The sequence below is a fragment of the Lytechinus variegatus genome, chromosome 3 (genome assembly GCF_018143015.1).
Source record: "Lytechinus variegatus isolate NC3 chromosome 3, Lvar_3.0, whole genome shotgun sequence".
NCBI lineage: Eukaryota > Metazoa > Echinodermata > Echinoidea > Temnopleuroida > Toxopneustidae > Lytechinus > Lytechinus variegatus.
This window is the reverse complement of record NC_054742.1, coordinates 44,902,955-44,927,931: the sequence shown is the minus strand read 5'-3', so window position 1 is coordinate 44,927,931 and position 24,977 is coordinate 44,902,955. Positions and strand designations below refer to the sequence as shown.

The window sequence follows — 24,977 nt, the reverse complement described above, 5'->3', positions numbered from 1 at the left end:
TTGGATGGGTGCTTGTCCTTATGAGAGTGAAGGATGGAGTGTAGTTTTCGAGAGGATTGGTGTCTGACGAGGATGTTGGCAGAGTGAAGGATGCGTTGTAGTCGGTGTGAGGTCTTGCCGATGTAGGGTAGTACTATGGTGGCGACGGGCTTGGTTTCGGATGGGTTTTCGGTGCTGTCGGTGCTGGGTTGATGGTTGGGTGGTTGAGTCTTGATCCTTCTTCTGGGGTAGTGGTTGATGGTGGTGAGTGCATTGGTCACGTGCTTGAGTTCTTGATGTAAGTGTGCCTTGTCGCTGAGTTGGTGGGCTCGTCTGATGAGAGTGTTGGCGACTGATTGGTGGATGGACGGGTGGTGGTGTGAGCGGAAGTTGAGGTAGCGGTCTGTGTGGGTAGGTTTCCGGTACACCTGGTGAGATGGGAATCCAGACGGTGTCTTAGTGATGAGAACGTCTAGAAATGGAATTGAGTTGTCGCGTTGGGTCTCCATGGTGAACTTGATGCTGGGGTGCTGGTTGTTGAGGTGGTTGAGGAACTGGTGAAGGTTGGGTGTGCTGTGCGGCCAGATGACAAAGGTGTCGTCGACGTAGCGGAGCCAGAGTGAAGGAGGTTTGTCCGCAGTCTTGAGTGCTTGGTGCTCAAAGTGTTCCATGAAGATGTTAGCGATGATTGGTGAGAGAGGTGACCCCATGGCTGCTCCTTGTAGTTGTTTGTAGTAGTTGTTGCGCCATTTGAAGGAGTTGGAGTTGAGACAGGTGAGGAGGAGGTCGTGGATCTGGTCTGGTGTGAGATTGGTTCTGGATGCTAGGTCTGAGTCGGTGATCAGGCGTTGCTTGATGATGTCACATGCTTGGTCTACAGGTACGCTGGTGAAGAGGGAGACGACATCAAAGCTGACGAGTGTGTCGGAGGGCCGGATCTTGGTTTTGGAGACAACGTCTATGAAGTGCTTGGAGTTGGTGACATGGTGCTGGGTCTGGCCTACGAGTGGTTGGAGGATGTTGGCCAGATAGCGTGCTGTGTTGTAGCAGGGTGACCCACGAGTGGAGATGATAGGGCGGAGAGGAGTGTTAGGCTTGTGTATCTTGGGTTGTCCGAATAAGATAGGTGACTTGGCTGAAGACGATCTGAGTTGGAAGTAGAGTGCCTTGGGTAGTGCATTGGATCGGTGTAGGGTCAGCAGTTGTTGGTTGATTTTCCTTTCGTTGGCCTGAGTTGGGTCTCTGTTGAGTTTGGAGTAGGTGTCCTTGTCTTGGAGAATCTCTTCGATCTTGTCATCGTATGCGTCTTGGTCCATGATAATGGTGGCGTTGCCCTTGTCAGCCTGAAGGATGTGAATGGCTTGGTTACGTCGGAGGTCCTGGATAGCAGAGCGTTCGTCTTTGGATAGGTTCTGTTTAGGTGGCTTGGCGTCGGAGAGGGCATTGGTTACCTTGAGTCTAATTGCGTTGGTGGCCTCTTTGGAGAGAAAGCGGAGCTTGGGTTCGACTTGCTGTACGATGTCGGAGAAAGGGATCTTCTTAGGAGCTACGGCGAAGTTGAGTCCGAGAGAGAGTACTTTGTGTTCGGCTTGGGTAAGTTGGTGTCGGCTAAGGTTGATTACGGTATCTTTGGTTGCTTTGGTCGAAGGTTGTTGGTTGGCTTGCGTAGGCTTGCGGGAGTAGAGTCGGTCGAACTTGGTGATTTGCTTGAGCTTGGTGGACTGGAAGGTTTTGCGAGATGTGTAGTCGTTGAATGCCTGAACTTTATCTAGATCGTCTGGTTTGAGTCGTCGGCTAAGTTGAGTTTGGGTAGAAGTGATGCTTGAGTTTAGATCGTGGAGTTGGTGTCGGGTGCGTGCGATGCGTTCGCGAGTGAGGTCTAAGCTGGCTTGGTGCAGGATGCGTTTGGCTTTCGGGGTGTCGACGGAAGATTTGAGTTGGAGTCCTGGCGGTATGATGTCGGAGTCGCGGCAGCGTTTGAGGAAGGTGAGGTGGTTGGTAAGCTTGGCTGATTTGACTAAGTCGCGCTGAAGTTGCCTGGCGGTGCGTTGAGTAGGCTCCCCGTAGAGCTGAGTCAGATGTTGTTTGAAGGTTTGCATGGTGGCATGTACAATTGCTGATGTGGTTTACGGTACACCATGTGGAGTGTTATAGAAGCAGTGGATAGAAGAAGAGAGGAAGTGGATAGGCGAGAAAGTGGAGATTTGAGAATAGAGTATTCTTTCTTGAGAATAGTCCTGAAAAGGACTGTAAACCAGAAGGAATGTTGAGTGAGAACAGCTTGAGTAGTAGAGCTGATGAGGAGATGCTGGCTTGCGTCGGCGAGTAGAGATGATGAGTAGTAGAGAGACTCGACGTTTCGGACAGGTTGACTGTCCGTCTTCAGGAGTGAGTGTTCGCTCGGCGTGCGGCGGTACTTATGGCGTGCGTGCGGACGTGGGGGAAAGCTCTAGGCCGGCGGTCACGGCGGGTTGACGTCGTAGGTGGCGCTCTGTGTGTGGGTCGGCGGTTTTGGCGGGAAACGAGTGGGCGTCGTATGCGGACGTGGTGAGTAGACGGCGGCGTGAGTTACGGCGGCGTGTGTGTGTGTCGGCGGTGTGTACATCAATGGTGGCGTTCTGTGCGTGTTGGTCGGCGGACTCGTCGGGTGAGCTTCGGCGGGAGTGAGTGGGTGGCCTGGTGTACGGATGAGGTGTTGGGTCGTCGGCGGAGGTTGTAGCGAGGTGTCGGTGGCGGTGGTGTGTGTGTCGGCGGAGTCCCTGGTTGAGTAGGTGATGCAATCAGACTGCTGTGTTGGGTAGGAGGGCTCGGTGGAGTGACGGTGGACGGCTGGTTGTTTGTGGATTGGTTAGAAGTTTGGTGGTGACGTAGGATTGGGTGCCAGATGCTGTTGATGTGGAGGCCAGGGTCTTGAGGCACAGTGTTGTGTTGATGTATCTCAATGGCTTCCCTGACCCTTCTGGTATTCCAGTGCCGGATGTTGGTGATTAGGTGGCTCCTTTCCCATTCTATGCGGTGATTCTCTTGTTGTGCGTGCTTGACGATGGCGGATCGGTCCCAGTCGCTGCGTCGGTGGTGGGTCTTGTGTTCCTTGAGTCTGGTGTCGAAGTCTCGGCCGGTTTCCCCAATGTAGACTTTACCGCAGTCGCAGGGGATCTTGTAGACGCCTGGTTGTTTGTTGGATGGGTGCTTGTCCTTATGAGAGTGAAGGATGGAGTGTAGTTTTCGAGAGGATTGGTGTCTGACGAGGATGTTGGCAGAGTGAAGGATGCGTTGTAGTCGGTGTGAGGTCTTGCCGATGTAGGGTAGTACTATGGTGGCGACGGGCTTGGTTTCGGATGGGTTTTCGGTGCTGTCGGTGCTGGGTTGATGGTTGGGTGGTTGAGTCTTGATCCTTCTTCTGGGGTAGTGGTTGATGGTGGTGAGTGCATTGGTCACGTGCTTGAGTTCTTGATGTAAGTGTGCCTTGTCGCTGAGTTGGTGGGCTCGTCTGATGAGAGTGTTGGCGACTGATTGGTGGATGGACGGGTGGTGGTGTGAGCGGAAGTTGAGGTAGCGGTCTGTGTGGGTAGGTTTCCGGTACACCTGGTGAGATGGGAATCCAGACGGTGTCTTAGTGATGAGAACGTCTAGAAATGGAATTGAGTTGTCGCGTTGGGTCTCCATGGTGAACTTGATGCTGGGGTGCTGGTTGTTGAGGTGGTTGAGGAACTGGTGAAGGTTGGGTGTGCTGTGCGGCCAGATGACAAAGGTGTCGTCGACGTAGCGGAGCCAGAGTGAAGGAGGTTTGTCCGCAGTCTTGAGTGCTTGGTGCTCAAAGTGTTCCATGAAGATGTTAGCGATGATTGGTGAGAGAGGTGACCCCATGGCTGCTCCTTGTAGTTGTTTGTAGTAGTTGTTGCGCCATTTGAAGGAGTTGGAGTTGAGACAGGTGAGGAGGAGGTCGTGGATCTGGTCTGGTGTGAGATTGGTTCTGGATGCTAGGTCTGAGTCGGTGATCAGGCGTTGCTTGATGATGTCACATGCTTGGTCTACAGGTACGCTGGTGAAGAGGGAGACGACATCAAAGCTGACGAGTGTGTCGGAGGGCCGGATCTTGGTTTTGGAGACAACGTCTATGAAGTGCTTGGAGTTGGTGACATGGTGCTGGGTCTGGCCTACGAGTGGTTGGAGGATGTTGGCCAGATAGCGTGCTGTGTTGTAGCAGGGTGACCCACGAGTGGAGATGATAGGGCGGAGAGGAGTGTTAGGCTTGTGTATCTTGGGTTGTCCGAATAAGATAGGTGACTTGGCTGAAGACGATCTGAGTTGGAAGTAGAGTGCCTTGGGTAGTGCATTGGATCGGTGTAGGGTCAGCAGTTGTTGGTTGATTTTCCTTTCGTTGGCCTGAGTTGGGTCTCTGTTGAGTTTGGAGTAGGTGTCCTTGTCTTGGAGAATCTCTTCGATCTTGTCATCGTATGCGTCTTGGTCCATGATAATGGTGGCGTTGCCCTTGTCAGCCTGAAGGATGTGAATGGCTTGGTTACGTCGGAGGTCCTGGATAGCAGAGCGTTCGTCTTTGGATAGGTTCTGTTTAGGTGGCTTGGCGTCGGAGAGGGCATTGGTTACCTTGAGTCTAATTGCGTTGGTGGCCTCTTTGGAGAGAAAGCGGAGCTTGGGTTCGACTTGCTGTACGATGTCGGAGAAAGGGATCTTCTTAGGAGCTACGGCGAAGTTGAGTCCGAGAGAGAGTACTTTGTGTTCGGCTTGGGTAAGTTGGTGTCGGCTAAGGTTGATTACGGTATCTTTGGTTGCTTCGGTCGAAGGTTGTTGGTTGGCTTGGGTAGGCTTGCGGGAGTAGAGTCGGTCGAACTTGGTGATTTGCTTGAGCTTGGTGGACTGGAAGGTTTTGCGAGATGTGTAGTCGTTGAATGCCTGAACTTTATCTAGATCGTCTGGTTTGAGTCGTCGGCTAAGTTGAGTTTGGGTAGAAGTGATGCTTGAGTTTAGATCGTGGAGTTGGTGTCGGGTGCGTGCGATGCGTTCGCGAGTGAGGTCTAAGCTGGCTTGGTGCAGGATGCGTTTGGCTTTCGGGGTGTCGACGGAAGATTTGAGTTGGAGTCCTGGCGGTATGATGTCGGAGTCGCGGCAGCGTTTGAGGAAGGTGAGGTGGTTGGTAAGCTTGGCTGATTTGACTAAGTCGCGCTGAAGTTGCCTGGCGGTGCGTTGAGTAGGCTCCCCGTAGAGCTGAGTCAGATGTTGTTTGAAGGTTTGCATGGTGGCATGTACAATTGCTGATGTGGTTTACGGTACACCATGTGGAGTGTTATAGAAGCAGTGGATAGAAGAAGAGAGGAAGTGGATAGGCGAGAAAGTGGAGATTTGAGAATAGAGTATTCTTTCTTGAGAATAGTCCTGAAAAGGACTGTAAACCAGAAGGAATGTTGAGTGAGAACAGCTTGAGTAGTAGAGCTGATGAGGAGATGCTGGCTTGCGTCGGCGAGTAGAGATGATGAGTAGTAGAGAGACTCGACGTTTCGGACAGGTTGACTGTCCGTCTTCAGGAGTGAGTGTTCGCTCGGCGTGCGGCGGTACTTATGGCGTGCGTGCGGACGTGGGGGAAAGCTCTAGGCCGGCGGTCACGGCGGGTTGACGTCGTAGGTGGCGCTCTGTGTGTATATAAACACACAGAGCGCCACCTACGACGTCAACTGTAAATAACTGTAAATAAGAAAGTTATGACATTTCAAAGTTTCGCTTATTTTTAACAAAATAGTAATATGAACGAGCCAGTTACGTCCAAATGAGAGAGTTGATGATGTCACTCACTCACTATTTCTTTTGCTTTTTATTGTTTGAATTAAGCAATATTCAATTTTTTACGAATTTGACGATTAGGACCTCCTTGCCTGAAGCACAAAATGTTAAAATAATGGAATTCCACGTGTTCAGGGAGGAATGAAACTTCATTTCACATGACAATGACGAGAAAATATTTCATATAATAAAATACAAAAGAAATAGTGAGTGATGTCATCAGTTTCTCATTTGCATACCGACCGAGATGTGCATATAACTGTTTTGTGAAATGAAGCGAAACATTAAAATGCCATAACTTATTTTACATCCGATTTTGATGAAATTTTCAGTGTTATGCTTGTTGAATTTTGCTCTTTTTATTCAAATCAAGTTTTTGTTGGGGTGGACTTGTCCTTTAACCCTCTTGAGTAAGTATGTGTTATTGCAACGTTTAAAATTATAGTTCTTTATTGCATAGAACTATGGAGCCTTGAAAGTACTATTGACTTGACGAAATACTTTATCTTGCCATGTCGACATGGAGAGATACATTTCTTGCCAAGTTGACTTAAAAAACGTTAAATGCCAACATGGTGAGGTATCTTATCTTGCCAAGTCGACATGTAAAAAGTTATATGCCGACATGGCGAGATATGTAGTGTCCGAGGCCCAGCGAGAGTCCAAATATCTCGCCGAGTTGACATATAACTTTTTATAAGTCAACTTGTCAAGATAAAACATCTCGCCATGTTGACATATAACTTTTTATAAGTCAACTTGGCAAGTAATTCATCTTGCCATGTTGACATAATGTTATTGTCTCGCCCACCAGAGGTGAAGGCGAGACTTAGGGATCCAAATGTCATCCGCCCGTCACAAACCTGTAATGACACAACTCCACAACCGTAAGTCGTTTTTCAACCAAACTTGGATGGTACATGTAGATGGACTTGGGGGAACTGCATGTTATGCTGCAGTCTGAGGTCACATGGTGAGGTCAAAGGTCATTTTCAGGTCAACGTGAAAGTTTACATGCAAGACTCTCTTATGACACCTAACTCCACAACCTTAAGTCGCTTTTCAACCAAACTTGGATGGTAGATGGATGTGGGGGACCTGCATACTAGTATTATGATGCAGTCTTAGGTCATATGGTAAGGTTAAAGGTTATTTCAGGTCAACGTTAAAGTTTACATGCTAGACACTCTTATGACACCCATCTCCGCAACCATAAGTCACTTTTCAACCAAACTTTGATGGTAGATGGACTTGGGGGACCTGCATGTAATGCTGCAGTCTGAGGTCACATGGTAAGGTCAGAGGTCATTTTCAGGTCAACATTAAAGTTTACGTGCAAGGCTCTTATGACAAGTGTTATTCCATCCCAGTCATTTCACAATGAACTTTCAATATCATTCTCTTGCATGCCCTCGCAAGTCACGATATTTCTTGTTATTTTCATAAGTGGGCGAGACACAAAATTGCTTTTGCCTTGTTATGTCGACATGGCAAGATGAAGTATCTCGTTAAGTCGATGGCACTTTAAAGGCTCTGTATAAAACACATGTGTAACATCAACTCAATTACTACCAAATTCAAGACAACAACCTCTGGCATTGCGATGCTATCCCTGTACATCACTAATTTAGTCTCAAATATTGCAGGACACTTAAAAAATTAGTCAAAAGTTTGCGGTGCTATCATTGTGTATTACAGAAAAGTCATGCAAAGCGTCGAGGGGGCATTATGGCCGGTATTCCCAGTCCTTTTGGGATTAAAGGGGAAAAAAAGGAAAAAAGGATATTGCAGATAAAGCAAATTTATGTCATTTTCATACATGCCTGTGATCACTAAGGCATAACCTGTAATTCTCTGATGATCCCGGCTTGTTCGTTTAGGTTTTGATTGAGGCCATGCCTAAATTTGACATACAATTTTTCGTGCTAGCATTGTAATTGTTATTACTAATTTTTTAACTTGATTTGGCAATTAAAATTCAAGTGAAATTACCTCCATTGCAGTTTTCACAGGTTGTCCAGAAGATTCATTTTCATTCACTTTCAATCCCTGTCAAAATGAATTCAATCAGTTGTAATATGAATGAAAGGATATCATATTGTATGTAAAGAAGATTTGAATGGTCAAGTCATGATTATTAGATGTTTACAAACGGTTCCTGATTGATCAAAGAAAGGTATGAAAATTATATTGTCTAAAACGACCATATCTCTTCATGTGTAAATGAATTTCATACAATTTTGTTGATGTTACTTGTGTGTTTCATTTCATAAAGAACTTAATACTTAAAATTTTGCAAGAGTGTATACTAGGCTTGGGCATCGGAGCCAGGTATTTGATTCAACTAAGCTAACAATCGCATACTCATACCACGTTGGTTGAAGGATTCACTAGTTCAGGCTGATATTCAGACACACAGGGCTAGGAACAGTTCAAGATAGGGGGGGGGGGAACTAATAATGAAGGTAAAGATTCAAAGTTCAAACTCTTTCTGTGTGATAGACAAATTGGACATTGATTTCCATGTCCTAGATCAAAGAAACTGGAAATTGGGAATGGGATGAGCATGTTGTATTCTTTATTTCCTTGTCCAAGTTTGGTGAGTGCAAAGTCTTTTCTCTGCAGATGTCACCATTGTTTTGCACACTTCACAACAGAGGACATTCCTGTAATCTCCCTTCTGTAGAGGCGGACCATAATCATTGTTCAGTACATAGTTAGATGATTTCAATACAGATCAGTGAACCTGATTGACTTGTGGAGGGACTACTCATGCACCTCTGATTGATTGATGTTAACTGCAGTCTGATCATCTAATTTGTAAAATCCAATCTGAGCTTGGAAGATAATTATTGTCTATTAAATTAAAAAAAAAATTCCACTAAAATGGGATTCATTTAGGATCGCTGGGAAAAGTGACCACTCAATACTGCTTAATCAGGATTGCAAATATTGAGCTTTTCATTGATTTGAAAAAGCCTGCTGACAAGAATAAGAGTATTTTGAGGTGGTATTAGCAGTAATGTTCTGTATCAATTACTGGTTTATTGTTGATTTTTGTTCATTTTATTTATTCATTTTTTTTCGTAAGGGAATCAAATTATTCATGAGACATGTTTACTTTGTGATTGACTGCTCCACATGCACAAAATTATTTCTCCATATACTAAATTGATTTATCAGAACACTTATTTGCTGAACCGTTATCACTGACTAATAATAGGCTACGCGAAAAAAGGAAGCAAATTTTACAATAAATACTATACCACTTCTTTCTGTGGGGGCTACCAATGCTATTCTTTCATGCTCTCAAGATAGTGATTTATTTATTATCATCTATGTTATCTGTAGTTTAAAGATATATTCAGCAAAAAGTAGAAGGAAAAGTAGTCAGTTACAGGGAGCTAGATTAAATAAAGGTAGTAATACGTTATACAGGAACTACAGGTTTATTGTAAATTTGCATAGAGATATAATTTTGCTTGGCCTGTCGACCTGTATTGATGTTCAATAAACCTGGCTCTAGTAATGATCATGGCATAATTTAGGTGCAAAGATATTTTTAAGTAGCTTCACTTTTTAAATGGACACTAGCTTTTGATGTACACATAGGGTTATCATCTGCAATATTGAAGTTGTTAAGTATGCACAACTGCTTTAGCTTCAAAGCATTGACTTACAAAAGATAAAGTAAAAAAAAAATAGTGATGTGCTCTGAGTGGTGCATGCCTCCTCTTGAACCCCCTTTCCTCAGCCAATACCACCACCACCACCACCATCACCAACACAGTTCAAAGTTCAGAGGTCACTGTCCTGACAGGTGACGAAGTCATGCGAGAGATGCAGTCACATCAGCGCACAATAACCCGCACCATGAATCATGCGTTCAGCGGGGGAGGGGCACCCACCCAACTGGTCGCCCCGTCACCCTCTCTCTCACAAGGTGAGGCTGCAGTCAAAAGATTGAGAAAAAAAAGTTGTGCCCGCTTGTGCTCTTAAACCAGAATTCAGCCTAGTGTCCTATAGTCAAGTTGTTGTGTTTGGTTGTATGCTATCAATCTTCATATATAAATATATATCTTCATTCCTTGCTGTACCGTTGCCATCACTATTGCTACTACTACTACTTATTTGGTTGTTCTACCATGATGACTACAATTACTGTGACCACTATGGCTACTACTACTACTATGAGCTACAACCATGCCAATGGTAATCACAACTACTACTCGAACAGTAGTACTCATACTGATACTACTACTACTACTACTACTACTACTACTACTATTAGTACTACTACTATACTACTACTGCTACTACTATTACTACTACTACTATACTACTACAACTTCTGCGGCTGCTGCTACTACTACTACTACTGCGGCTGCTACTACCATTACTACTACTACTATGATAATAATAATAGTATAACACTTGAAAGTATAGCGAATAACATACGAATAACGTCTCAATGCACTTCCAAAGGACTTGGATATTATTACCCTGGCTGTAGCTCAAGCAGCTTTCATGCGCTCGGCATTTCAAGTAATAATTTCCTGCCCGGTACCCATTCACCTCACCTGGGTTTAGTGCAGCACAATGTGGATTAATTTCTTGCTGAAGGAAACTACGCCATGGCTGGGATTTGAACCCACGACCCTCTGTTTCAAAGTCCAGAGACTAATTCGGGCCACAACGCTCCTACTACTGCTGCTACTACTACCACCACTACTACTTACTACTTTTACCTACCAGTACTTACTACTTCATACTGTCTCTTCTACTTTCTACAACAACATCATATCTACTGAAATTCATGCCTCTTCCTCTTCTTGTGTAAACTTTCACATATCACTTGCCAAGTAATCCTTCCTTACCATATACCTCTTTACATAATCTCTTGAATACTGCTTGATTCATCTTGATTGCATTTGTGACCCATGTAATCGTAATAAAAAAAAATCATTCAGGAATTTCAATTGAAGATACATGGCAAGGCGTCTTTTGATTGCAGCTGCTACTTTGTGCTCAGTATTCAATTGGTTATTTGACATTTTAGTTTGACAGTTGTTTTTCTGTTTGTGAATATTGATGGAATATTGTGACTTTTCACTACTTTTCTATACTCCTGGTGAATATTGTGTAAATAAAGGGATAAGCATGCAGAATGAATAGATGTAAATATATATGCATGTTCTAAGTGTATTAGTTGCAACTTGGACTTTTCTTTTATTTTGATAATCACTTATCTCACTTCTGATTGTATCACAGATACATGTATTGAGAAACATTAGCTTGTATTCAGGACATTTTTGTAGGATAACATGTTTAAAAGTACAGTAATATATACTGAAACAGAAACGAATTGAAAACAAATGGGAAATGGCTATTACTTTCCAAATTGATATGAAAGAAAAATGCATCTAGTGAACATTACAATCCAGACCTTCATCTCCACTGTACGTTGTTCCTGCATCAGAGCATTTTTTTAGCATTTATTTTTTGTATGTATTCAATCACAATCTGCATCATGTTAATCATCTGCAATTCTGCATGCCAGTATATTAAACCATGCTATAATAATGCTATTTTAATCAATACAGTAACACCACATGGAAATTGTGGATATTTACTACAGTATGTTGATATTAGCATAGATTAGCAACAACAAAAAAGAAAGATGAATTTGGTAATCTACAAATTATTTTTATCTAAGTTTTTATCAAAGTACACATAAATCATAAAAATTTCAATATTTACAAAGGATTTACAAGATAAGGAGGTAGCCTTTAAACAATGTTGCAGTATTTCAGAAGAAGCTGTAACATTGCCAGCCAAATCTGATTCATGTTTGTAAATAAGTGGTTTATGGAGGCATTATAGTTGGAATAATATGATTGAGAAGAAAAATCATGGACAGTTGATTTTACCTTTTTTTCCATGACTGAGTAATGGTTGTACTATATTTTCCTTATATGCTCTCAATGTACCAATAGTTATAACACAATTGTCTTTGCATGATATGCATAGCTTTGATGTCATCATGAAACAACATACTTTTTAAAAAGTAAATAACCAAGTTTAAGCCAGTTCTCAGTATAATTGTTTGTACTATTGAGTAGATGTTAGATCATGTGGCATGCTTTTGATTGTAATACCTCACACTTATCAAGGCTTAAAATTGTCACTAACATGACAAATTAAAATAAGGGTTAAGGTTTATGAAGATTTTGAATTATGTTAATAAAATGATAATTAAAAACAACATGTCAGGGATCCTTAAAGAATGGAAGTGCCAGAATGGCTTTAAAGTTGTTCTTTATTACATGTACGGTATATTCATTTGATTTACTCTTAATGATTAATTATATCACCCAAGTAAAACAAGCATCAAGATATCTTAAAAACTTATTTTGCATAATGAAGCCTAATTCCATTCTTCTGAATTTGCTGTGGAAAGACAACTTCTGCCTAAAAACTAGCTGTGTGCCCAACAAACAAGTATCATTTCTTTACATTTCATCACAGCTTGCTATTCCCTCTCTGAGATTTAAAGAGACAGAGTATTGTGCACCAAAGCAGTTTGTATGTGATCTTGTTTATTTCCAAGTTAGGGGGTGTGTCATGTCAGATATTTTTGAGTCACACAAAAAGAACAAAAAGAATGGATTCTCAATTGTTTATACCACTGCACTGAAATTGACACCTGCTTCATAATTTTCGAAAGAATGTGCACTATGTATGTAAAATTAATGTACATAAATAATGGACTAATTAAAAACTAGGAACTAAGAATAATGCTCAAACCATTGCAAGGAGTGTGAATAGCACTTTGCGATAGGTGGGAATTATTTGGACCCCTTTCAAATTTAGCCCACCAATTTTAGATACTCGGAGGTGTTTCCTGATCATATTCGACTGGATCTCTACTCTAAATTGAATTGTGAAAATTTTACAATCATTAAGAAATTATGTTTGCACTATAATAGCATCATCTGTGCATTTGTCAATTTTAGCTCAAAAGTTAAACATTTTACGATAAAGTTAAAGTAGTGTACTCATTACCCACCTGTAGACATGATGGAAATAATCACATACCAACTGTTTAATTTTGTTTGAACAAAAAGTCACGGGTAATGGAAAAAGAGCTTTCTGAAACACTCATGGTATCAAATTACTGGCTGACATGAGCTGTTACAGTGATTACATGTACTCATATTCGATATATGCTTCATTGAATTTGACTTGTTTCTCTCAGTAGCAGGGGATATAGTGATATCATCATCACCGGAATGCGAGGAGAGTGAAGCTCAGGAGCCAAGTAAGATGAAAGGACTACGTCTCTTTACCCAGGATGTAGAACAGGTCCTGGCCAGTCAGAAGCGGTCGGGATCACCTACCATTCCCATCATCAAGCCAACTCCAAGGAAAGGTATGGCCGAACTTCTAAACAATAGGTCATATATAGCCTGTATTTGATCAGCCTTTTGATGGGAACATTGGTACTTTTGTTGTATCATATTTTTCTTTATAAAAAATGAATATAGAATGTCTTTGTACGTTAGGCATTGTAAATACCATTTTAAGTTTCCATTGCATGCAAATTTAAGGAATTCAACATTTAAGTTCAATGAAAAATAATTTAGGGTCCTACTGATACAATACATTTGAAGGCAGGCTCATTTGAATTTTTAATGTATGTTGGACTTTGAATGAAAAACTATTGAGCCAAAGAACAAAATGTCAATTTGTTGTGGTAGAGGCTATTGTCAGAAGTCAGAACCTACATGTAACTTGTTTTAATTATTATCCTGGATGAGCCTTTAGTATTTCATGGATTTAATTTCTGCCAATTACACTGGAATATGTTGTAGATTAATATCAGAGTTTCTTGTGAAATGAATTTACCAAATCACCTTGGATTGCTCCTGTCCTCCGGAATACCATTCCTTCCATTTCACAAAATGCAAAGTTCATAGAATCATCTAGTTTTGGTTTGACAACAGTTTCGTTTTATCATACATCAAAAATTTACATTCCATGTTCCTTTTTTGTATCCTTTCACACCTGAATGGGCAACCAATGTAAAAGGCATGCTTGAAAATCTTATAATATTAACCATTCTAATTGTTACTTGCAGCTGAAGCAGGGTCTTTGGGGAAAGGCAACACTGTACAGGTAACCTTGAAGCTGATGCCGGAAGTAACACACAATGTGGAGGGAGTCCTTGCTGCCTTCTCCAAGCTCCTAGGGATCAAGGAACCATCTAACTTTGAAGTAGTCAATGAGGCAGGGCAGAAAGAGAGGAGAGGGAAGTGGTCACAAAGTACAAGTCCTATTGCAGGTAAATTGTTTTGCAGTAAATGAGTTGCATGCAGGCTTTTCCACATGGACAATACTCCCTTTTAGAGTATGCATGCCTATTTTGCTAGCCCTCTGTAGCATTTAAAGATGTTCCACAGTCCAGGACATTTAATAGTTAAGGGCAAGTCCAAGAATTCGCGCGCGTTACGTATGGGACATTTCAGAGGCTTTAATGACCTGAAAAATAGTGTTAAATGACTTTGATTAGATTGAATACCCTCATGATGGTAAACATCTAGGAGAAGAATAATCATGCAAAAAATTGTGACATATGACCTTGATCTTGACCTTTTAGAGCGAAAAGATGCGCCGTTACGTATGGGACGCAGAGAAAAGACAATTTTTAATACATTTGTTTCAAGTTGAGAATTCTCTGAAAGTATTTCACTTGACAACTTGAAACTTAGTGTGATAGAAGTCTCAATACTATAGTATATTTATGGCAAGTTTCATGTCATAAGCCAAATCCCTCTAATTACAGACTCTAATTAAACAAATTAATGACATGTTACGTATGGGACAGTTACGTATGGGACATTTTGTCCCCATAGAGAACGTACACAAATCTCCCCATTGACATTGTGTGTAAATGTCCCATACGTAACATGTTGTCCCATACGTAACAATTTTTTAATTAACTTTTAATTAAAAAGTAAACTCCATTTTTGAAACTTTTTGTGGTATAACATTTTCATACTTAATAAATTAGAACTTCCCAGAGATGCAACAATACAAGTATTGTATTATGAGAAATAACTTTAAAAAACATCCTCAAAATGTTACGTATGGGACATTCCATCCTTGGACAAGACCTAATTTGCATAATTAATTAGATGACACCACTTTTTTCTGCCAAAAGTAATAAGATGTAAGGGGGTCCATGTCCCACCTATGACTAAAACTCAGAAGTTTTGTTTTCATTTTCTATGAGTTTTTCTAATTGTCCCATACGTAACGCCCATTTTACTGATTATGCAAATTAGGTGCCCCAAAGTAGCATGAATATGCATATTATCAAATTTTTCTTAATGAAATTTTAAAATTCAACATTTGGGCTTTCTTACCCCACCAAAGATAACTTCTTAAATTAAAAATGAAATTTTGCCTTTCAGGGTGACCTTTTCTTGGACTTGCCCTTAAATGAAGTCCAAGATCATTTTCAACAAACTTTGTTACTCCAGTACCTATTTTCATGTAAAGCATTGCACCATACCTGTCCCTAAAAGAGTAGTTCTTTTATGGCTATCTTTATGATATTTGTTTTTTTTGTATCAAGTGATTTTATAAGTTTACAATTACAAATCATCTCTCATTTCTGTTGTCTCTGATTTGTATCTTCCCAGATGTAGCATTGAAGATATCTCCAGAGAAATCTTCTGTCTCGCCTTCCCCTCTCCCACCTTCAGTGAAGCCCATCAAGATTACCTCCAAGTCATCTGTGCTTAGTGGCTCATTGGACGACCCGAAGCTACACTTCTGCAGGCACTGTGATGTCCTGGTCGTAGGAGAGGGTGTTCGTAAATCTGCAACACCTACTGACAAGAATGTAGTCTTCTGCAGCGGTGCATGCTATCTCCAGCATACTATCTCTTTGCGGTCACAGGTTGCACGCACCGAAGTCAATGCAGGACGGGTAGTCAATCACCGGAGCTCCGACCCTCAGGCCAGTCCGATGGATGTCTTGTCACCCAAAGCCAGCATTTCCTTGCCAACGTCCCCCTGTACCATTCCAAAGACACCACCTCAGTCCAAGTCAACGCCGATCTCGCCTCGTTCTCAGCCTGCACAGCCTGTAGTCTCCTCGCCTGTGGCTGCTCAACCTGCGCACACCTCCTCAGAGGGAACAACTGCAACTCCATCATCTAATCAAGAGGTTTCACCAGCCAGGGAAGAGAAGATGATAACTGATGCAGATGAATTGAAAGTTACTATTAGCGAGTCAAAGATTAGTGAGGGTGGCAGGGAGGAATTGAGACTCACTCTCAAGACTGGAACAAGGAGGAGACCTGCAATTGGAGATGAAATGGTAATTATTGCATTGTTTTACATGTTCAAGTTTTATGCAGTATATTTAAGTATCATTATTTTCTTGGTAACTACCATGGTATCAGGGCTCAGGAGCCTCTTTCTCTCTCTCAATAAAAGTTTTTCTATGGTAGTTACCATAATCGCATTTAAAATGGGAGGAATTATTATTAGTGGAAACTTACAACCCCCCCCCAAAAAAAAGGAAAGTCCAGCTGTAACACCTCTCTTATCTAATAAGTTTTAGTAATTCTCCCACAAGTGTTAATCATTATTCCAGTTTATTTTTACATGGCGTGAATTTTGTATATAGTTCATATATAGCCTATATACATCAAGGACTTTGCTATGGCTTGACCATAGTTCATAAATTCGTAAAGTTCCCTTTGTATTTTGTGATGTTGTACACAGCCATTTTGATTGAACATTATGAAAATGACATTTATTCCTTTTCTTTCTTTGTGCAGCCTTTGATAAAGAAATGGAAGAACATCAAGTGGCGTCGCTGGCATGGTTCATTTTCTGGTGGCAAGAAATACAGACCACCTAGTGATCAGGATATAGGCCAGGTAAGAAATGGTTTCCTTTCCTTACTGCCTGTCCCAATAACTACATTATCCTCCTACAATAGCATTGGCAGTTGGGTATAACACTCCAGTTTTATGAAAAATGTTTGTATTTTGATATCAGGGGAGGGGAGGTGGGGCTGGTGGAGGGCACAATATAAATAGGTCACATTTATGAAATGTGTATAATGGGGAAGGGGATAGGAATTACTAGGCCCTGACTCTAGTATTCCTTTTAGATCTGCTTTTGATAGTCTTTACACACCAAAAAAAAGTACTAAAAATTGTGAATCATTGTTCTTTACAGTTAATCAAGAAATTAGGTACTTCACTGAGACCAAGTGAATCACTGCGAGATGCCAGGTGTTGTGTGCTCTGTAATGGATTAGGAGATGGAGAGACCAATGGCCCTGCTAGGTGAGTGTGTCTTGCTTGTTGATATATCTCGAACTTAAAAACTGTGCTATCCTGGCACTCAAGAGAGATCTTTCTGTATTTCTGTTCCACATTCACACCATCGTTGTACCATTCTTACACAGATTGCTAATTTTTAATTTCAGAATCTGCAAAATTATGTAAGAAAAAAATAAGGAAATTGTGTACTTCACTGTCAGATTTGTTCATTATTTTGCATATATGTAGAACGAACAGGATTTTGTTTTATGACCACTATAGAAAGAAATTTTTGCTTAAAAGATAGGATGTCAACTCTCTAACAGAATCACAAAATTATTAAGAACCTTTGTTAGCATAATTAAGTGTCGCCATTCGTGCATAAAGTCATCAGCATCTAAAGAATGGATTGATGACACACCATCCATGTTGGATAAGTAACACAAGTTAAAGACCTTGAGAGTAGACAGTAATATTTTGATATTTGCTATACCCTCTCCTACCCTAATTCTTACTAGGTTGCTGAACCTGAATGTAGATTCATGGATTCATCTCAACTGTGCTCTGTGGTCCGATGAGGTGTATGAGACCCTCAACGGCTCACTGATGAATGTTGAGACGGCCATCAAACGAGGGCGCACCTGCACCTGCTGCTATTGCAGCAAGCTTGGAGCCACCATCTCCTGCAACAAGCAACGTTGCTGCAATGTCTACCACTTTTCCTGTGCCATGCAGGACCACTGTATGTTTTTCAAGGATAAGGTAGGTTTTCCTCTCTTTCCTTTTTTAAATTTTTTTTTCATCGAGACTTATTGTGACTTCTTTGGCCCACCTCATAATCTAGATGAAATAATCTATATATATATATTTTGAAAAAAAAAGCCAAAGATAATTGAATAAGTGTTATATTAATGAATTTAACTACTTCTTTGCTTACCCAGACCCCTCACAATTTTGTGCAGGGCTTGGCATATTTGACAGGCTTCGATTATTTCCTGTTGCAATCTGCCATGCCTGAACAGTTTATTTAGCATTTTTATTGTATTCAAGAAGAGATGAATATTTATAGCAGTGTCATGTTTGAAATCAAAACAGATTTCCCTTTTCGAGGATGCACTGTTAATAATCAAACTGTTGTTATTTTTTTCTTTCAGACAATGATGTGTCCACTCCATGCTCCATCTAGACCTACTGAGAGCACCCTGCAATCACATGTTGTTTTCAGAAGGGTTTACATCAATAGAGATGAACATAAACAAGTAGCAAAGTAAGTCCATATCACACATTGTCATTGTTTGCTTGGTTTAACATTACCTTTTAAAGGAAATACAACATGGCATTCCCACTTCCGTAATTGAATTTCATTGATTTAAATTTAAAAGTCAATGTTTTGAGAAAGCTTAAATATAAACAATACTGAATGTCATACAATTATTTCCTTGAAAAACTGTTTTTGATTGTCAAGCATTAATATTCATGTTCCCCTCACTCAAAGCTTCCAGGCCAGATTTGTGTACCTGTGACTCATGCACAGAGCTTAGTAGTATCCCCCTCCATTACATTATTTTGTTTTTTTAACTTATAGATACTTCAAGAAGTTAAGTAGTCCTTATAAACTTGAGGAGCAAGAAAAACTTCAATATGCTATTGACTTGGATTCACCCATCCCACAAAGTCATCCAGTACTTTTGGAGTGGTTAAGTGTTTACCGCATTTAAGGGAACCGTAAAGTATTATATATGCATTTCGTTTAATAGAATGAAAATCAGTACCGAGAAGAAATTGACAGGGCTTGTGAAATGAAATACAACCCGTTTCACTTTCTAATATTACTTTGAAATTCAAAAGGGTTAATTTTGCTATTTTGCTACTTATGGGATTGAGGTAGACCAATTCACTCTCTATGATTCAGCCGCTATTAACTTTCTCCTGCTTCACTTTCTACTATTTAGCATCATGACGATGACAGATCGCAGGTTCACAGTACGAGTTGGTAGTCTTATCTTCAAGTCTCTGGGACAACTTCTACCTCATCAGATGCACCTGTTCCATTCCCTCACTTCCATCTATCCTGTAAGTAACTAATCATCAACCAATAGACACCAAGAATAAGGTCGACATTTTGCACCCCCGCTGCAATATTAGCAGCATTTTGTAGCTGTTTGCATCCTCAAATGTCCATTTGCACCTCGTATATTTTTCATTGATTCATAGTGGTTCAAAATTGCTCCCTCCTGAAGACTTTTAAAACATTACTGCTGCAATATTATCAGCACTTTGTAGGTGCTTGCATCCTCAAATGTCTATCTGCACCTCAGACGTACATTTTATTTATTGCTCTCTCTTGATGGCTTTTAAGAAAATACTACTGCATAACTTTAAAACAATGTTGAACTTATTGCAATTCTTCTTTTCTGGAACCATTTTTATAGGTTGGTTATGAATCCATCCGTCTGTACTGGAGCATGCGTTACACCAACAAGCGATGCAGTTACTCCTGCACCATCCAGGATCAGGGTGGGAGGCCAGAGTTCAGCATCCGCATTATGGAGCAAGGTCATGAGGACATCATCTTCAGGGCAGATACTCCAAGGAGTGAGTAGAAAACAATAAGTCCACTTGCCAATCAAATGCAGGGATTTTAGTAGCTTATAACAAACAAGTATCAGTGTAAACCAGTCAGTGGTTTGAATACCTCATCTTCAGGGCTGATAATCCAAGGAGTGAGTAGAAAGAAATAACTCCCATAGCCAATCAAATGCAAGGATTTTAGTAGCTTGTAACAAACAAATGTTAATGTAAACTATTCAGGATTGAAACAGGAATACATGGAACTTATCATAAACAAGCAAAGTATATTGATAAATAGTTACATTTCTCAGCGGTTTGAAGACTTTATCTTCAGGGGTGTTTTCTGTGAAGTTGAGGTTGATTGGATCAATCACAACTCTGTAAGACGGTACCCCGAGCAGATTGTCAGTTCCAGTGTTCTGCTTTTATCAATGTGCTGTAACCTGTAAAGAGTGATTAAATATATGTGATTTTCAAATTTCACTATCAGATGTATGGTACAAGGTGTTAGAGCCGATTGCCAAGCTAAGACGAGATGCAGACATGCTCAAAGTCTTTCCAACCTTCCTGACTGGTGAAGATCTTTTTGGCCTTACTGAAGCAGCAATCCAGAGGATCACTGAATCGGTAAGTATTCTATACAATGTTCTATTGAAATCTTTTATGGGGAGAGAGTTACTGGCTTATAAATGCTTCTTTGTGGTATTCCTACAGCCAGATGTATCTTCAGGTCATGTACATTCTCCATTTTTTCTTCAAATTTTTCATAACCACTTCCACACAACTTAAGATTATGTTTGATCCAATGTGAAGGTCATATTAGTCCATGACAATAGTATTTTATCACAGTTTTATAATTAGTTATTTTGTGACAACTCCTGAATTTTTAGTATTTTGCTCGGGCATGGTAATTTGTAAAATTGTTTGACTAAATTGTCAACTCTTAAAGTAATGGGAGCACCAATGCATAAAGCTGAGTTACAAGAGTATATATCTCTTACATGGTTATAAGCAACATAATCTTCCTTTGTTACAGATTTGATAAGGGATGAAGTTAAAGGATTAATGAAAAGTTACCAGGTTTCCCCATTAAATCTTTTGCAGTTGTTATATATCCTCTTGTTTGCATTATGTTGTGAAATCTTGCTTTTCTGTTGGCTCATAGACAAATCTGTAACTTTTTCAACTCCTAATGGAACAAGATTGTAATTATTGTTACGTAATGAAGTAGTAAGGAACTTTGAACACTTATGACATATCCATCACATACTTACCCTTCTGACTGTCTGAAAATTGCCTCTATTTTAAAGAGTAAAATGACAAAAATATTTCTAGAAATTTAGACTCAGCCTTTTATTTTCCATTCTTCATACAGCTTCCTGGAGTCGACCTCATCCAGCACTATACTTTCCGATTTGGACGATCACCTCTGATTGACCTACCCCTGGCTGTTAATCCAACTGGATGTGCCAGGGCTGAACCAAGAAGACAAACACATCTCAAGAGGTAAGTGGCATTAGGCACCTTTCATTATGTAACCCAGCAGACTTGATAACCCAATATCCATCATGATACTTGTGATGACCGCTTTTTGGATCCAGAATCTATGATATTCAAAATTTTACAGCTCTGAACAATGCTATTTGAATGAAACACAAGGTATACCTACAAATTAACCCCATCGTGCCTCATGGATAATGTTGAAAAACAAAGGACAAAAATGCTACAATGAAAATCCAGATAGTTCAGAGATCAACTTGGCCTAGTTTTTGATATTTGACCAATCTGATTTTTATGATGGTATAAAAAGTATGTTATAAATTTAGTTAGTGTAGTAGGTAGATTGAATTGCCTACTTCATAGAATATCAAACACAATGATGCTTGGGGGGGGGGTATTTACACCTAATGAATTGATTTGTTATTTGAATATAGTTTCTTTGATCAGTATCATGGTTCAATACCCATTTTTTATACCCAGTTACATTCATGTGTGTGAACATTCTGCAAATGTGAAATAATTATCACCTAGATCCTGAACATCACTTTCTTTATCTTCCCATCTGTTTGTCTTTAGACCGCATACACTAACAAGCAACAAGACATCCCGAGGCTTCCACACCACTCTAGCCGGAGAAGTGGCATCTCCATACAACAAGCAGTTTGTACACTCCAAGTCATCGCAGTACAAGAGGTTGAAGACAGAGTGGAAGACCAATGTATACCTTGCAAGATCACAGATCCAGGTGAGAAGAATATATCAATGAAGTATCCAATGGTAGGAGTCCTCAGTGTCTGTTTTGGTATTCCAAATACTTTAGTAGTACTAATAGTGATGCTTGTCCGAGATGCCCTCTGCCAGTTTGTCAACTGAAATGACATGATCAGACCCAAAGTAGCCAAATTTGGCCATGGGCAGTCTCGTTTGGGAAGGATATCTGGGTTGATCCTACATGATCAGGGTGTCTATACAATTGTTTTGGGCATGTCCAAAGTATTTGTGTTGGTATAGAAAACAATGTCAATTAAGGTAGACTGCTGCAGATCATGGGAGACTGAACCTGATAACCTTGCCTTGAGGTAGACGGACCTAGCCCTGAAATTGCTTGATACAGACTGATTGGTAGTGGGAACCTTGCAGTATGCCAATGGCACTTTGATATTAGATCAAACTACCTCAGTCATATTATGAGAAATGACAGTCTTGTAAATCACAGAAAATCAGATTTCTGTTGAGAGTTATGGAAGTAAGTTTTCATTAGCATGACATATCATGACATGACATGTCTTTAGCGTGACTCGCCCATGGCTATATTGGCATTGCAGTATGAGTTAAAGATCCTGCTTATAAACATGTATAATAAAAGCCATGGAAATTGTTCCTGAAATGTCCAATGGTACCGTCTCCAGTGAATGCTATTATGTAACCTTTTTCCCTCTTTTCTTTTGAAGGGGATGGCTGAGGATGAGGAACATGTTGAAGAACTTTTTTAGTAATCATTGTATCACACTTTGTATTATCATCCTCCTTTGCTCATCTCTCTTGTTATAATAGGGCTTGGGGTTGTATGCTGCCCATGACATCGAGAAGCACACCATGGTCATCGAGTACATCGGCACTCTCATCCGTAACGAGGTCGCCAACAAGTGGGAACGCGACTATGAAGCTGCCAACCGTGGTGTCTACATGTTCCGAATCGATGACTACACTGTAGTGGATGCCACAAGGAGCGGTAACCCCGCCCGCTACATCAACCACTCCTGCAACCCCAACTGTGTGGCAGAGGTGGTGAACTTTGACAAAGACCAGAAGAAGATCATCATCATCTCTAGCCGAAGACTGCAGAAGGGTGAAGAGGTAGGTTTATCTCGCAAACTTAAGGGAAAGAAGTTGTTAGATATGTGAAACTTATGTGTAGCTAACATTGATTTTCAGGATGACATTCATTGGCTCTTATTTCAGGTCTTCTGAAATCCCTAGCAGACGTCCAAAATATTTTTTGTCATGTGGTAATGTCACATTTTAGAATGATTGACCTTGTAGTCATTTAAATGATTTAATAATTGTCCCCTTTTTAAAAGGACATTTCACTCCAACCTAAGTATGTATGAGTTACAATTATTTCCTCTTGTTTTTGCACTAGTTTTAGGAGTTCATCCATATCAGAAATTTATTATCCTACATTTAAGTTGTAATAGTAGCATCCTAAAACCTTGATTTTTTTTTCTTCTTAGCTGACCTATGACTACAAGTTTGAGATTGAGAATGACCAGAACAAGATTCCTTGCCTGTGCAAGGCACCCAACTGCCGTAAGTGGATGAACTGAACTGACACACTAATTACTGGACATGCCGAAGGACACACCCAAGGACTTCCCTAACCATAGACTCTCTGTTGCTGAAGAGGAAGAAGTCCTGGCTCTAGATCTCAACCAAGCATTCAGTTCCTGTAATGCTGATGCAAGATACAGTTTGAGGGCAAGAAATATCTGTTTTTAGTCAGCCAAAAACAATCTGAATGAATAAAGAAAAGGTATAGGTGATGATAATATCTGCATGACGACATATAAGTAATGAGTAATCAAACACAAGATGTAAAACAAACCATTCTCTATGATGTGATATTGAGAAGACCCTAACATTGTCACATCTCACATGATAGTAAATTGAAAAGAATTGTGGAAAAGATGGAAATGATCATTGTGAGCTATCATATTGTTCTTGTATTAAGATGTTAAAAAATATTCTGAACGATTCCCCTTCAAAACCTCTCATATCCACAGTTTGGTAGAATAACGGCTGAAATGGCCCCGCCAAGAATTTGTGTATATCCTATCCATGCTTTTTGTATGCAGTACATGTGAGTCACTTTTAGACTATTTCTTCCAATATCTAAAATCATGATCATATGAGCTAGAATAAAGCTGCGAGTGGTTTCATTGCCATCAAGATATTGTTCAACATTGAATCATGGACATACAACAGATTAAATTAATAAACATTGTCTATAAAATGATTTATTTAGTCAGTTATCATGTGATTGTCATAAAGCCTGTAATCATGCAACTCATTAGACATTAATTCAAACTACAAGTACAAGTTATATTGATAATTTTGTAACTTCTGAAGGTTTCCATGGCGAAGAAGAATAGTGTAGTACACCATGTATCTTTCTTGGGCCAACACTTGCCACAAGAAAGATACATGGTGTACCGTGAAACCTACTACACTACTGATAATTTTATAAGGAAAATAATAATGTTGATTAATGAAATGTAAAACTAGGGAATTACATCATTCATTTGAAATGACTAATTTGGAGATTTTATTGGCAGCCTTCATTGGCACTCGCCAATTCTTGTTTTGAATTTATGAATGATAAAATCACCAGGACTTTAATTGCATTACTGACCAAGCTAAGTTAGACTTCTTGGAATTGGCACCCTTTTGTATCATGCATACAAGGAAATCATGATAAAAAAAAATCCATCTTCAGTTTTTAACTCGATGACAATATCCCTTAACATTTCGAAGCTAAGACAGATTGTATCCATACTAGAATGCAAACAAAGAATTGACTATTTGTAATCATGCCATCCAATCCTTAATGTGGTTTACATGATGAATCATGCTGAGTGTTTTTCTGGCTTTGAGATTGATTCAAAGTGTCGTTCAGACCTCTGGAACTAAATGCTCAAATGGACTGAGGTAATCATGTTTTTGTTCTTGTAATTGTGATAGAAATCATGGGTGATAGATACATCTATATTTGGGAAAAAAAAT

The 24,977-nt window shown here is 40.3% G+C and overlaps 1 protein-coding gene across 1 annotated transcript in view; it reads left to right on the top strand.

Moving 5' to 3' along the window:
• Positions 1 to 24,098, top strand: part of LOC121411136 (histone-lysine N-methyltransferase 2C-like) — an 82,351-nt gene extending 58,253 nt beyond the window's left edge. Inside the window, 15 exon segments of the mRNA XM_041603668.1 lie at positions 9,530 to 9,718; positions 13,034 to 13,207; positions 13,916 to 14,119; positions 15,483 to 16,165; positions 16,632 to 16,733; positions 17,038 to 17,147; positions 17,642 to 17,885; positions 18,278 to 18,390; positions 19,076 to 19,196; positions 19,556 to 19,718; positions 20,185 to 20,321; positions 21,070 to 21,200; positions 21,771 to 21,939; positions 22,749 to 23,051; positions 23,429 to 24,098. Of these exon segments, the coding sequence (XP_041459602.1) occupies positions 9,530 to 9,718; positions 13,034 to 13,207; positions 13,916 to 14,119; positions 15,483 to 16,165; positions 16,632 to 16,733; positions 17,038 to 17,147; positions 17,642 to 17,885; positions 18,278 to 18,390; positions 19,076 to 19,196; positions 19,556 to 19,718; positions 20,185 to 20,321; positions 21,070 to 21,200; positions 21,771 to 21,939; positions 22,749 to 23,051; positions 23,429 to 23,521 (2,936 nt within the window). The 3' untranslated portion in view covers positions 23,522 to 24,098.
• Positions 24,099 to 24,977: the final 879 nt, after the last annotated feature.